The sequence below is a fragment of the Oncorhynchus keta genome, chromosome 25 (genome assembly GCF_023373465.1).
Source record: "Oncorhynchus keta strain PuntledgeMale-10-30-2019 chromosome 25, Oket_V2, whole genome shotgun sequence".
NCBI classification, from domain to species: Eukaryota; Metazoa; Chordata; class Actinopteri; order Salmoniformes; family Salmonidae; genus Oncorhynchus; species Oncorhynchus keta.
The window spans coordinates 17313792-17329787 of NC_068445.1; the positions used below are offsets into that span (position 1 = coordinate 17313792).

General features: G+C 39.0%; 2 protein-coding genes across 3 annotated transcripts in view; both read left to right on the forward strand.

Annotated features, from left to right (window-relative positions):
• Positions 1-2974: 2974 nt before the first annotated feature.
• On the forward strand, positions 2975-12804 carry egr3 (early growth response 3). The gene is made up of 2 exons (XM_035735985.2): positions 2975-3450; positions 6719-12804. The coding sequence occupies exons 1-2, from the start codon at positions 3297-3299 to the stop codon at positions 7825-7827; spliced, it is 1263 nt and encodes a 420-aa protein (XP_035591878.1). The 5' UTR covers positions 2975-3296; the 3' UTR covers positions 7828-12804.
• A 557-nt stretch (positions 12805-13361) lies between these two features.
• Positions 13362-15996, forward strand: part of bin3 (bridging integrator 3) — a 40841-nt gene continuing 38206 nt past the window's right edge. For both annotated transcript variants that reach the window (XM_035735990.2, XM_052478785.1), the window contains exon 1: positions 13362-13505. In XM_035735990.2, coding sequence (XP_035591883.1) covers positions 13498-13505 — 8 coding nt within the window. In that variant the 5' untranslated portion in view covers positions 13362-13497. The remainder of the gene's footprint in view (positions 13506-15996) is intronic.

Sequence of the window (15996 nt, forward strand, 5' to 3'; positions counted from 1 at the left end):
CTCTCCACCCCATACAAAGGGTTCCCCAGAGGAAAGGCGTTGGAGGCGCAAGGAGTCAGGACCTCTTGGGTTTCTAGTTCAAAGGGAATATCCTCACTGGTTTTTATCCATAAAATAACCGTCAAGGGTTAGTAATTAACCAGAGGGAGGTGCAATGACACTGCTTTCCACCTGCGTTATTACTGGACACTCCCACCTTGACTACTAGACGCATACATCTTTGTGGGCCTCTGCTAAAGGCCTATGAACTATCAGCTGGGAGAGTGCCTTTGGTAAATACAGTATTCAATCATATATTCCCATTCACATCTGGATTATTAAACACCGTTTGCCCGATTAATCTCCTTTCACGTGAATTTTCAGACTCTGACTTTTTTCTCCAAGTTGAAGGAAAAGGAAATCCAAACACAGATAATAACCATAATATCCCTGATCTTACTGTATTTCCAGTACAGTGAGGACACTCTAAATAATGCACACAGAGCTGGTTCCAGGCATAAGCGACATAAGCGAAACGAAATAGGAAATCAGTCAGGTTCTCAACTTACTGTTGCGATTTAGAATAGTAGAATATAGAAGGTGCCATTTCGAAATTTGGTTGTGCATCAGCAGTTTTTCCGCTTATGTCAGTCATTGTCAGTCCCTCAATTAACCCATGTCAGCAAAAATAATTATGTATATTGGTGAGTTATCACAGCTACCTAAACTTAGTAGTAATCATGGTCGAATTAGCGACTGGGCACACAGGGCACGGGCCCAGGCGCCCTGACATTCAGGGGGCCCACATTGACTTTGTTAGTCACACTCACTCAGTTGTCATATTACAATGGCATAAGTCGTGGCAAAATTAGTAGAATTGCATGAAATGAGTCATAAAACCACAACATGTTCTCTACAACACATGGCAAAATGTGTAAAATTGCATGAAATTAACTCTGAAACGTCAAATGTATCTCTCTGCCAACTAGCGGGTGGGCACTAAAATGTTTTGCCCTTAGGGTGGGGGGTCCCCCAACAAAATTTTACTTAGGACCCCCAAAGGCTAGAGTCGGCCCTGAATCCACAGATGGCAGTTTGAACTTATCACCCTCATGGCTCACCTACACACTGACTGTTCCACATAGCCCTTAGAGGGATCAGACATAGGACTTCCTTGTGCGTTCTGTTAGTAAAAGCCCCCCAAACACTGAGGATGATTCAGACTTTCTCCCACACATCCTATTTTCCATTTATTAAGGGAGTCTGTGAGCTAATACTGGACTGTTTACTATCTCATTCTTAAATATTCAAGGCCAGAAATGGCATAGTACATTTAAAATTTTCAAACAAATGTGATTATTTCTACCACTCAGAATTGTTTGAAAGTTTAGAATTATTTTAATATGAGCCCCATATTGCCACATATGGCCAGTTATGTTTGTGTGACCATATTGTTATCATCATTAGTGAATAGTGAGTGGTAGTATAGCGGTAATAGCTTGTAGTAGCTTAGTAATAACCTAACAGTCAGTGTCTTATAGTGGTGAGTTCACAAGCCTGCTAAGTCATCGAAGGAAGCACATCACAAACAAGGGAGGGTATATTAATTGGGTAAGAAACACTTAACATTTTGTCTCTCAGGTTCCTCAAATTTGTTGAATTATGACCCATGACGTTGTGTCATCTGTGGTTCAGATCTCTTTTCCACTTACCAGTGGCTTCACCGGAACATTACTAACCAAATACAGACTTCGAGGGGCGGTGCCGGATCAATGCCTTATTTGGCGTTTCCACTTCAGTCAAAGCAAGCCTGTGGATTCACAGAGCGCTTGCAATATTTACAAGCGATTAACTCTGACAATTACTGTCTTTGTAAAACGATGTTGGTGCATGAAAAGGGTTTTAGAGTGTAGAAGGACAATTAAACCCCATGCATTATGTTGTGCAAGTTATTGTTTCATGATGCACTGTGTGGGGATGATTATTTATTTTTTTGCACATAAAGTGAGAACGAGTTCAAGCAGGACTACTCTACTGTATAGGCTACAGCTCAACGTCAAGAAGCCAGTGTGGTGCAACATTATGACAAGAGACACACAAGTTGGGGTCATTGAGCCCACTGTAATCAAAAGTCTGAATTGGAGTGCGCATCCATAAAACTGTATTTGCCTCGTATGGATTTTGTAGGCTATAAAGCCATTATTTAACTACAATGTGTAATGATGCAATACATGTGTATAATACTGTACATGTACATACATTTAAGATGTGAATATAGTATTCATGACTTAAATCACGCTGAAACATTTTCAAGAGAAGAGTTGACATGCCTTCTTCAAAATGTTATGCACAGTTGTCTCCGGCGGGTATATTGTGTATGGATTCAACTGGTTCAGTAGGTTGGCTATAGCATAGCTTACCTTTACAATGTTCACTAGCCTATATGTTGAAAGCTGAAAACTGTCACCCATGCAAATGTGCAATAACCCGTTGTCTAGCCAAATTTTTAGATTTTCATTTTTATATCACAACAAATAATTGCGATGATTTGGCAAAAGCAGCTTTACACATTAATGGATATGATGATTCTAATGGCATTTTGACCAGAAGGATTATGATTTGTGGTTCAGTTGTCAGTGTTCCAATATGACAAAGGATAAAAGTGTAATGTGTTGTCAAGGACAACACGAATAGCTCGTATCAAACAACATGCTTAATTACAAAGCTATGCCAATTGGTTGAAAACTTTATAAAATGTGAGTTAGTCTACAGGTAGCACAGTAGACCAAAACAGGCTTCGCTCCACGGAACTCATCCGTCGCTTGAGACTTGTCTTACTGCAACAGACTCTAATGTTTCCACTATGAGGTGCTTCCATTGGTGACGTGTTATGTACGGTCTGGCTTTGTGTATCCATAAATGGTCATCTACGTCACATAAATGTTCCGTCCCCCTATTTAATACCAGCAAGCGCTGGAGTTCCCTATACGAGCAATACAGATCAGCGCTACACTTGTGCAACCACCACCGTTTCATTGATTCACAGACTTTAAACTCCCAACAAGCAAAAAAACAGGAATCATTGTAGACTAGATTAATAACAATTGCCTGTGACTATTCAGTTCGACTGTATCTCAACGGAGAGATATCCTCGCTGTCTCTGAAAGGAAATTGGAAAGCCTACAACATCTAGGATTTTTCCCCCTCCTCTCTCTAATCCTTATAGATCATCATCTACTGTGTTTTCTATTTGAAAACACTTCGTGATCTATTCGGACACCTGCACCTTGCCATTTATGTCAGACTAAATAACTGCTATGACAGGGAAACTAGCGGACAAGCTCCCTCTTACCATGAGCAGTTTAATAAACACGATTCCTGACAGTCTTTACCCAGAAGAGGACATTCCGACGTCTATGAACATTTTCACCAATACGGATTCTATAAACCACTACTCGCAAATGAATACAGGTAAGAATAGTTTAATTTGTTTGTGGTGTGATTGGGTTCTGTTCTATCAAGGCTCTGTTTTAACTACAGCGCGTCTCAGCTGTGGAGAGCACTCAGGCACCGCAACAGTTGTCTTGGAGCTCGCGCGCCGCGAACATCTTCTAGGCACCTGTTTGCGCTTCGGGCTGTTACGCACTGACTCGATCTCATTTGAATCGAGTCTGATCTTGTTTTTGATAGCATATTTCACAAAGGTTAGATACTACTATTTTTGATGACATGTAAAACAAGTGCTGTTAGTGTTAACCATACGAGAGGCAAGCATTTATGCCAGAAATATGATGCGTAGTTTAACGATGTCCAAGCCTATGAGTTAACCGTCACGATTTCACAACCTGCAAATGACATGTAAGGTCAAACAGTAATTAATAGTATCATGAACTTATCTGCTCTGGTGAAAACTTACACAAAATGATTGGCATGCCTTTAAAGTGAAAGTAAGTATACAAACGTCCGAATTGGCGTAAGATTCATAGATAGATAAAGATTCATAGATTTAAAAAATCATACATCTAAGCCTATTCACCAAAACATAAATTGACCTGGTATGAAAGGCCTAGATATTTTTTGTTAAATTAAACTGAAGCCATCGTTTTGTTGATTGATCGTCCATAAATAAATGTGCCACTGTAACCAAAACGACAGTTGCATACATTCATTATTTCTAGTCAACATTAAATTAATCAATTCATTAATAATTGTTTGTATATTTGTCGACAATTTAGATATTGTTTTTGGATTGGGCTAAGGTGGCATGGCCATCCCCTATATAGTGGGCGTTCGACTGGCGCTGCATTTCAAGCTTTCTCATGCCTAGCCTCCCGAGTATGCTAGGCTATAAGCCTTATAGCATTCTAATCGACCATAATGATTAGGCTACATATACAAATGTATTTCTAGGTTCTCACTGGAATGCAAGTCTCCAGTGGACAGAAACTTTCATTTTCAGAGATGTGTGACATAACATGATCATGTCTTCTGTTAAAAATGAATGCAAGTGTTTGACAATTCTAAAGTGAAGTATAGAAGAACATGTTGGCCTACTTTAATATGATAATTGAAACGAACCTTGATAGCAGCACATACATGTTTTCAGATCAAATATGCTTCAGACACACCAACATATTTTATTCAAATTTAGAGCCAGAAGTACCATATAGCACATTTCAATTGGACCTCGGAACTGTATATCAACACACGATGAATTTTATGGTACCCTATTGAAAGAGTGTCACTCAAAAATGAATGCATTTGACAATAAATAGGCCTAATTGTTGTTAGAGTTGTGGTTAGCCGCAAGCTAAAGATAAAGGCCTATACAGTCTTGAATAACTTAATTAAATATAATGCGTAGTCTAACTATTTCACTACAGAATTATATAGCCATCTGTAGTGTCAGTATTGTTTATAAGTTCATCAATGAATACTTACAATTGTCCAAATATAATCGATATGGATTATCAAATATCTATGGATATTTGTTATTCGTCAATATGTTAGAACTATTACTTTGCAAAGTAAATGTAGGCAAAATTGTAGATAACCTTTACAAATATATGACTGAAGACACAGCACCAACCACGTCTAATTCTAATATTGATATATGTTCTATCATTACCGTCCCGGTGCCCTAGTACAGTAGCAAAACGAGATTTGCTCTGATATAAGTAGGCCTATCACCTCTCGATACTCAGAGATACAGCATTGTTCTTATAACTAATTGGAAATAAATACGATTTTTGAAAAACGTAATGGAGATGAAAACCCTTTGACATGCCTCACACTTTAGGTCAGCCAAGTGTTTGCCAGGTAGCCATCAATGTATGATAATCTAACATGTTCATGTCAGATCATATCCGACTGGATATTTTCATTTAAATCACACACATTGTGATAAGCTATTCCCTATGATGAGCAACCTTTTGAAAACCTAGATCCAGGTGTTAGGTCCCTTGTGCAAGTGGTGTTCTCTCACAATATTTACCCCAAAGTTATAACACCAGTTCAATTTAGAGCAACATCTGTGACACTGCTTACATTTTATTTTAACTCAAACAAATCAAAATATTGAGGAAGATTACAGCAAGATAGTGTCTGCCTTGTATATTCCAATAGCCTACATGATGAAACACACTCCTAAGCATTGGCTATTTTTTTAGGCTTGTTTTCTTCTACTTCATCTCCACAACAATTCAAATATAACCTCATGTGTTGAATAGTTGTGCGAAATGTATGTAATTTTGGTTTTGTTTGCTTCATCATGCTTTGCCCTTAGCCAAATTCTGGTAAACAGACAGTAATTACTGGGACTGAATATATAAGCACCCCTGTGTATAATTTATTGTGACGTGAATGATTGGCTGATTTATCTTTGTTGATGTATGAATTCTGTTACATTTTCTGCACAAAACTGTGCAAAAACTGCATTCATTCGGATGTTTTCATTGCAAGTTTCTGATTTGATATTATATAATACCTAAGACAGACTACTACAGTACTAGTGAAAAACACACTGACAAAAGAGCAAGAAAGTTAGTGTGGACATAACATTTAGCTAGATGGCCAAATGTGCATTGCTATGACCAGATGTGCATAGCTGACCCAATGATCTGAGTAGGATGTATACTTTACAGTTGAATTTCCTCATTTTGAGTAGATATATAAACCCACGCAGCTACATTCAACATGCATGCATCTGTGAAAATGCAAGCAGTGGTGTCTGGCTTGCACCCTATTGTGTGGAAATCAGATCTTGCCATTCAGTGTGGCTGTCCTCCTGTGAGACATATAATGACTGGATCAAAGGGGGTGTTTAGGTCTTGATTTATGAGAGCTTGTGGGATCTGAGAGAGAGAACACTGTCTCAGATGCACAAGTCAGTGGATAAACTTGCAGGTCTGACAGCACAGCTCACTTTTTCCTATGAACTGTATTGGGCTGCTTTGTTTTATGATATTTTCTTGGCAGACTATATGCAGAGATATGCAGAGAAGCTGAATTTCGGACTAATCGAGGACTCTGACTGAAATCAAGCAAGTTCATATTTAGAGTAGACTAGCGTAGTAGCTTCTAGACTTTATAAAAAGTTTTCTGCACTAGTTGTACTGCACATTTTCATGTATGTTTTTTTCTAAACAGGTTCTGCTTTTAGTTGTATTTTATTTTCATGTTATAACAGCTGGGTGAACTATTCATTAAAATGTATTTCATTTGTTTCCCTTTCATCCAGATAATATCATGGATCTGGGGATGGGAAGTGATAAGGGAACCGCAGAGATCCAGTATGGCTCCAGCTTCCAGTCAAACCGCAGTGGGCAGACCGTCACCTATCTGGGGAAGTTTGCCTTCGACACTCCTCCGTCGGGTGGAATCGGGGGCTCCGGCTGGTGTTCAGACAACAATATCATTAGTTTAGTAAGTGCTGGCATCCTGGGTGTCTCCCCGTCGCCTGGCAATATCACCACACAGACGTCGTCCTCTGGGGCCAGCATGGGCGGCCAGTCCTCAGACATGGAGCAAGTGTACGGTCCACCACTGCCCGCCTATTCCACCTGCAGTGAGCTGTACCAGGACCAGGTCTCCTTCCACCACAGCCCTGCCACCAGCACTGCCCTCGGCTACCCCAGCAATGACTATCACACCACCTCCAAGCCCTCCATGGACGGGAGCCTTTTCTCCATGATCCCAGATTACAACCTCTTCCATCATCAGGGTGAGGTTGGTGTGATGGAGCACAAGCCCTTCCAGTCCATGGACCCAATTAGAGTCAACCCCCCACCTATCACACCACTTGAGACCATTCGAGCATTCAAAGACAAGCAGCAGATTCATCCAGGTTTCATTGGCGGGCAGCAGCTTGCTCCTCAACACCACCAGCCACCACAGACACTAACACTCAAACCAATCCGACCACGGAAGTACCCAAACCGACCCAGCAAAACCCCTGTGCATGAGCGGCCACATGCCTGCCCAGCAGAAAACTGTGACAGACGCTTCTCCCGTTCAGATGAACTGACACGCCACCTCCGCATCCACACGGGTCACAAACCCTTCCAGTGCCGCATATGCATGCGCTCCTTCAGCCGAAGTGACCACCTGACCACCCACATCCGCACGCACACGGGCGAGAAGCCCTTCTCCTGTGAGTTCTGTGGACGCAAGTTTGCCCGGAGTGACGAGCGCAAGAGACATGCCAAAGTTCACCTCAAGCAGAAGGACAAGAAGCCGGTCGACAAGGGGAGTGGGGCAGCTGGCAGCCACAGCTCACCCCCCAGTTCCTGTGGTGGCAGTGGAGGGCCCAGCGGTGGCAACATCATGACTGTCACTACCTGTGCTTAGGATGGATCATCACCCTGCTCTAACATAAGACTGAGGAAAGGTCCTATCCACAATGAGACAAATAGATGACTCTTTCTCTCACTTTTTCTCTTACATTCTCCTAATTTTTAATTCCAGGTAATATTTCCCTCCTCTATTTGGAGATGGGCTTGTTTTGTTGTAAGAGTAGGGTAAGGAGAGGACATAGACGGGGCGGCCAACAACTGTGTGAATGCCAGCAAGCAGATGGGCATCATGGCACCGGCTGTCCAAGAGGACATGGCATATCATTGAGAATTCAATTCAAGTTTCTGAAGTCATATCATGTCTTGTGTTTTCTGAGAAATTCACCAAGAATCTTGACTGAGGAGGGATTCTAACATTTTTGTACAATTGGGTTGAGACTGAATTACAACTAGGCGTAGAATAAGGTGAGCTATGTTTGGGATGTATGCATTTATTTCATCTGGTTGTTAAAAGTGCAATTGGTTGTATTTGTGTACTGTTGTTGATACCTTATTTACTGCACTTTCGATTGCCTGTCTTTTTGTTGAAAAAGTATTTAATTATATTGTTTTTTTATTGTTTCTCAACAGAATGTGCCAAACATATGGGGATAATAATGACTATGTTTGTTTTCTTAATTGTGCCTGTGATTAACCAAACATTACAAAGACATAAACTATGTTTCCGACATTGATTTTAGGCAGATTGGTAGCCGCAAAATACTCCAAAAAAGTTTTGATTTTAGTAGCATTTTTGCAATTATTTGCATCACAGTTACAGTTCAATGGTTCAAAAGTATTTTGCTATAAGCTCAAAACATGAGCGTTAAAAAGCCCAGGGATCATTGGCTTTGTCCATCCAAACATGATCCTGTGGTCAATGGACCAGTATTTGGTGGTAAACTATTGTGGTCTGATGTACACTCAGTGAAATGGATTGCAACATGAATGGTAAATAACAATGAACCAATGTGTTATTGAACCAATGACACATTTTCAACATGTTCACTACAAATTACACACATCCATGAAAGATAGCCTACTAAGATGTCCAAGATAAACATATATATATATATATATTTCTTTTTAAGTTAATATATATATTTTAAGTAAGAGTGTTTTATGTAGCTTTCGTCTATCTTCCGAAGACTCTTCTTGGTCATATTTATAAGTGCATTTAAGACACATTCGACCAATCTTGAAATAAAATGTTGAGAGCGTAGGGAAAAAGACTGAAACATTGAAATGCCTGCCTCTGTAAGCTATTGCAAGCCGACAACACATCTGGATAAAAGCAGAGATGAATTAGAGGGTCTTTTATCTGCGCTTTCACTGACAGAGACCTGCCAGCTACATGCATGTAATTAGAGATATTGTCAAATGAAAGGGACGCAAATGTTTTGCATATTGTTACGATGAGCAACACCTGTAAGAACTACCATAGAATCTACATGATATTTCCATGTTTACACCTCCTACTGTTTTGAGAGATTCTGAGTTTAGAAATTAGGGATTATTATTTTTTCTACAGTGAGAGATGTATACAGGTATATTACTTAAACTTGTGTACTCAGATTGTGGAAACTTCAGTATTAAATTGTGCATTTGTGTGCAATTGTATTTAGATGTACACTATATAAAAATGCACACATTTCTAACTGACTGAATGCTTGTGCTGAAGGTGTCTTAAGATGCTCCCTCTAAAGTAATGATACTGCAGGATGTTCTGTGAAAACAAGTAATTGCTAAAGACTTTGGAGCATTGAGACAGTGCCAAATTGGGTGCCTTATCTTCCATTTCAAAACAATCTAATATTATTTGTACCTACTGTAGGACTGTAAGTGGGGAGTGGTTTGAGGAAACACTAATGTGTTCTTAATAAGAGAAATAAACAAAAAAACATTTTTGAACCAAAATCGTGTGTATTTCAATTGCAAACAAACCTGTAATGTATCGGATTCCAAAGTTCAGTCAAATATATGAAAAAAGATAATTATGCAAAACAAATCATCATTTTTATTTTATCAGTAAAGCAATATACAACTGTACAAATGCCAAGTCTGGCATTGACTGAAGGCTATACACTACTTGACTGGCTCTAGATTCAGAAAATGAATTTCTTAGGTCATACTGATTAAAAAATGTGCTCAAATGCGTCAAATCTATAAAACCATTAACCAAATAGTTTCACAAATTATAACACTGTATAGGTATAGCTAATAATGGATAATACAAGTCATTGCAGGGATGTGAATCCAAACTGTTTGGCAATTGATCCACTACATTAGATTGTTGTCTTCACTGTGCTCAATGCTCTTGTCAGTTGTGGTCTTGATGTTTTTCTAGGATGTCTTTCCCCTGAAAGGACAGTTATTTTCCCCTCCTGTCCCATCAGGCCCCGTGTGAAATCATTTCTGCACCACATTCGAATGTCTTCTCTGTGTGTTTGATATGGATTACTTATTGTCATAGATGTGCCTGATAGTAAACACTTTCAGAAATCTTGATTGAAAATGTCAACAATGAGAATTTACAAATGCATTGTTCTCAGAGAACACAAAATTCTCCGATGTGCTTCCAATGCCATATTCCTTCTTTCCTGTACAAAACTGTTTTCATTGCTAGGCTTCCTGGCGAGTGTCCACTTATTTTCCAATTAATTTGGCCCCAGAGAGTCTTTCTCCAGTTCATCTACTGTAAATGGGTAAATTAGCAGACTCCTTGCATTGTCTGAAAGTGTTGGCGAGTTCACACATACAGTATCATCTCACTTATTATGTAAATCAATGGCTTTATTGATGTGCATTTTAGGACACTTGTATTCTTGGTGACAATTATTAGTATTTCCTGGACTTTGCTTGAGCTAGTTCGATGTATGGAGGGAATTTTAAAAGGATTGATAACTGTTCATGAATAAAGTGGAAAAATAAAGGATATAGAAGTGGAATGTAGATTATTACAGTCTATCTATAATGACACTCAAATAACACTGGTCTCTATTGAATCAAAACTGTATCAATTGAAGTGTGATTTGCCATAAGCTAAGTGAAGTCTAAAAAACTGTATGGATTGGAACCCTTGAATTTCTTCATTCAGTTCTTGCCTTTAATGTCGAAAGTGTGTACACAAGCAAGTGAACCCATCTGAACTTTTCTGGGTGATTGAGGGGATATAATTCTCAACAGCTGAGACAGGGTTGGCTCTCAGGTGGAAAGGGCAAACATAATCTATATCAGTGAACACCGAACGTCTCCAAGGATTTGGTGTTGACATAATTTGGTGGTTTTAAATGTTGTTTAAGCATCTTGTGCTTTAGAATGATGTCTTCATTATTTTAAGGGTACATGGTATGTAAAAACCATAGAGAATGAGCAAAATACATTCTGAATTATTCTGTACTTTTAAATTCAGCCAGCATGGTTCAGCAAGAAAAGCCTTTCAGTAAGGGTAGAATAACAAAGACAGTTTTCAGAGATCATATAGCAGCCCTGTGGATTTGATGGTCGTCTCTGAAGGTTCAAATGTTGAGTTTCTGGTATTGGATGAGATTTGGTTTTAAAGAATACTGTGTTTATCTATATCTCGGTGAGAAGAGTGGAAGTTGTGCTCGGAAGAGAGGAGAATACGCCAACATATTTCTATCTGTCACCCAAAGACATGTAATTACAACATTGTAAACTGGATGTCATCTGTCACATCTCTGATTAATGCAAATTGCACAGTGTAAAAGCATGGTCTATATTACATATAACAATTGAACATTTTTATTTCACATTACTGTTAAATATCAAACCACTGTCAAAAGATCTGAAAGTAAAAACTGTCCTCATGAATCATGATTCAATACTGCTTTGTTTGTCCCCCATGATCTGAACAAAGTACTTTCAGTAGTCAACATTACCATGTCAATTAGAGCTGAACTATTTCTAGACTGATTTCCTTTTTGTTTTTATCTTGCTCTGGTATGATTTGAGAGGATACGTTGTGTGTGTAAGAGATTAAAATAAGAGAGCTCCCTTCATATCTTCTCCTCATCATCCTGATGGTTCTGGGCTCAGTCTTGGACCCAAGCCAACCTTAACAGTCATGTTTGTGCCAAATTAGGTTGCATGGTTGGGTGATTAGGAACAATATGCAATGAGAACTCCACAGAAGCAACAAACGTAAATGTGACCTCAGTCAGCTTACGGCTCAAGATGGCCCTGTGCTGATGTCTGTGTTTACTTACTTTTCATTTACTACAAAGCTGCCTTTGTGCAAGAATATTAAAGACTGAAAGTAAACGTTCCAAACAAAACCTCCATGGCCACTCTTGTACTAGGATACATGACTGGCAGCTCTTCTCATCTTAATGACCCAAAAATGCTGCAACTGTTGAAGTTGATGATAGATTGCTATCCCAAATGCTTATTTTGAGGATGGTTCCAAAAATGGTCAATGTGGTCCATATTAAGTATAGTAGGTTAACCTTTGGCAGATGGCACTCAAATGTTTTGGGGAAAATTGTATTTGTTATCTCCTGTTTCCTTTTCATTATATCTTCATGTTTGCATGTGCACGAAAAGGTTCCAAACATGTTTAGAGCGACCCTAAGGTTCTAAAGGTGGTGCTCAATTATTTTTATTTTATTATGCATGGAAATAATTATTACAATAAAAACATTAAACGTTAGTAAAATGGGGCAAACTGCGGAAATACAAATATGGACATTTTGGGAAATCACACTAGGATTTGAGAACTGTTTTTTGTTGGCTTCTTTTCAAAGAAAACAAGAGGTCTTGTTGAAAAATTTGTGGATGTTTTTACTTCATGTTTTTCTATTACCTTATAATAAGGTCTTAATATAAATTCTGAATATTGTAATGACATGTATTATCCTTTTGTGGTGGGGAGATGTACTCCCCTCATTGTTAACTTGGCACTTCAGTTTGTTGTAACGCAATTGTTTTTGTTATTTCTATGTAAAGTACTTGAATAAAGAAAATGAAACTGTGTGCGTACCATTTTCAGTATTATATATATATATATATATATATATATATATATATTAAAGATAACATTCTTATTTAAAACATTTCAGAATGTACACAGACTCAAATTATATTTGATTTGGTGGAGGAATAGGCCTGAAACATTATGTTATATGCCTATCAACAGATGTAGACTACTATGGAATTACCATTTTGTTAGGCACACAGGTTTTAAAGAACGTTGAAAATGGGATCTGCCTACACCCACTGGCATGGCATCATACTTCCATCCATATAAGATATATTATCTCCATGCTTCCACATCTGGGCTGAAATCAACAGAGACCAGGACGAAATCCTCAAGGTCCAGGATCTCTTTTATTTCTGACCTTTCCTTGATTTGAGCTAATCTATCAGAAGCATAATTTATTTTCTAAACTATAATATAACATTTAAAACTTTAAAAAATGACATTCTGAAGAGAGAATCCCACAGAAATAGTTTTATCTCGATCGATCTCTATTTTATATCCATGTTACCCAGTGTGCCGTGCAGGCCTTTCTGCTTTCCGTAGTTAAAATCTCCTTGACCCCCACGTGAACACAAACTATCGTAGCCACTTCCTGATTACTTAATCTATTATTTTGTGTGAAAGGGGATGAGGTTTTCTGAGAGAATAGCTGCCCATTGAAACTGGATTAGAAATTCAGACAAAATGAGCTGGTATGTATTTCGATAAAACAGCTATCTTAACGAAAGACGAATTCACCTTCAAGCTAACAGTTTGCCTCGACAAGTGACATTGTGGAGGTTAGCGACAGCTCAATTGTTAGCTAAAAAAATAAAAAAGCTAAATTGTTAGCTTGCGAATTTAGGCTGTGTGGCTTTGCTTTCAGTAAAGTAATCTAGAACTGATCAAGCTTTTTACAAATATATTATACAAATGAGCTATGTGGCTAATGCCGTAATAGATATAGCGAATAGTATTGGTCCAGTTGCCTTGCATAATCGTCAACTCATTTTCAAAGGCTAGCATAAGCGCACCTAGCTAGGGACCTAACGTTAGCTATCTATTTACATTAGCAATCTAGCTACCTTAGCAAGCTAGCTGTTGGCTTGCTTACTTCAGCTTGTTAGATTAAGTAAGCAGCTAACTAACTATTAAATAATTTAGCTAACCTACCATCTAGTTAGCAGATATCGTTTCGTGAAAGTACCAAGAAACGTTAGCTAGCTAAGAAATTTAAATCCAATGTTTACATTGTCAACTTTGGAGTTACATTCTTAGCTAACGTTCGCTAGCTAGGTAAGAAACGTTACCAGCTAGGCAGGAGGAACTTGCTTGACAGCCAGCATTTTACCGTAGCCTAAATGTTTAGATACCCTTACAGGCTATACAGACCAGTACATTTTCCATACACATTATCTAGCCCCCACCCCTTCAGACCTGTCTTTGATATATGTAGAGGACTTATTGGGTGGAGATCTTCGGTCGTTTCTTGTGCTTCTGTGACTGCCCCCCATTTGCATGGCTATAATGTGCCAGTGATGAAATAATCAAGATAGCGTCACACAGCTGAGGCTGAGGATCAATAGCTGGCAGGCCTCGCTTCCATCAGAAGGCACAGCCAAGCATAAGGTCCTGTCCAGTGAAAGAGCCCTTTATGGACTTTGTTGACTGATGCTTCCTGTCAGGCCCTCACTCCAGCTTCTATGACGTGAGTGATTTGACTCAGGGGTCATCAGAAAAATCTCACTCCTAATGTCCTCAACCAGTCTTCTGTACTCCTTGCAATAGCCCCAGTTAATTGTATCCCCTTGCCGATGGCGTACACATGTGTAGTTCCAACTTATTCATTTGTTCTAGCTGTAGCAGCATAATTTCTGTATTTGTATCATGCAGAGCCGATAGCTGTGATGGTAAATAAGACTGTTGTTTCTCTGGGCATGCATACGTCTAGACTAGACTAGAGTGACGTCTGTAAGGAAACAGCTTAGTCCTTGATTCTTGAAGAATATAATTTATAAATGCCTCATTAGCTTAGTTCAACTGTCCTACCACATCAGAATCCAAAATATAAGCTTGCTTTAATCCAATGTTTGTAAACAATGTAAACACTATATAGAAACACACAGTTATAACTATAATTCTGATATCATGGTTGGTCAGTCCTTGCATACGTAGCTTGGCCTGAATTTGAGTTGTTACGTTTCTCCAGCCCTATCCCTCAGCTTTTTACCAAAATAGTGGTGGGGTTGCTGTAATCACTGTGCAGTGTTCACTTAGACTAATAAGCTGCAAGTCTGTCCATAAGAGAGAAGGTTGTGCTCTCTAGTTAGCCTACTTAATGTAGCTCTGTGCAAGCTGTGTCATTCCTGCCCTTTGAGTAGGTCATGGGATCAGGGCTTATTGCTAACCAAAGTTTCTAAATGTACAGGTCTCTACTAAAATGGCACAGTGTGTGAAGAAACATAACAAACGATTCCCACAGCATACACCATCCTCCTTCCTCTACCCCTCTATATAGCCTCCCGTTCTCTGGATCGCTTTGGGAATTTGAGCAAATAAGGCAGTGTCCACATAGGCTAAGTATACTTATTAACAACAGCAGTCTATGACCTATTGTGTTACAGTGGGCTAGATTGCATGTTCTACTTGGCCAAGATCTTTTGTATTGAAGGGTTAAAGATATAGCCTAAGCTACAGTCAGGGTGTTTTGCAAGTGCTCTAGCAGGCCTTGTTGCCTTAATGATCTTCCCTTCTTTATTGGAAAGTTACTGCATGTTTAAACAAACAGTTGACCTAGCATAATAGTCCTTGCAAAGTCTCCAGATTGTTGCTCAGATAGTTAGGCCGAGTTACTGCCATAGTGGACTGGTGATGCGTTGCATGTAGTAAGATGAGTCACCCTGTGGACCACAGGAATTTCAGTGGGTGACAACACCATGATGGTGTTGGCTCATCAGAAGTATGACATAGGTGAAAGTATGTTTTCCTCCTGAAATCAGCCATTTCAACCTTAGAATATGGACTTGATCTGATATGACACAGTGGTTTATGAGTGGGATACATTCTTTTTTTCTTAACATTGCTTTACTCTGGGAAACAGAAAGGGAATCAAAAGCATCTTTCTCATAGAGCTTTACCAGGGTTAGTTTGACAGGGACTTAATACTCCCTCCTGTCTCTTGGCTGTATTGGGATTTCTGATTGA

Excerpts from the sequence above, each read along its gene's own strand:
- egr3 (XM_035735985.2), top strand. The coding sequence starts at position 3,297 with ATGACAGGGAAACTAGCGGACAAGCTCCCTCTTACCATGAGCAGTTTA. Across the intron at positions 3,451-6,718 it reads CTACTCGCAAATGAATACAG|ATAATATCATGGATCTGGGG; the intron begins GTAAGAATAGTT and ends CCTTTCATCCAG.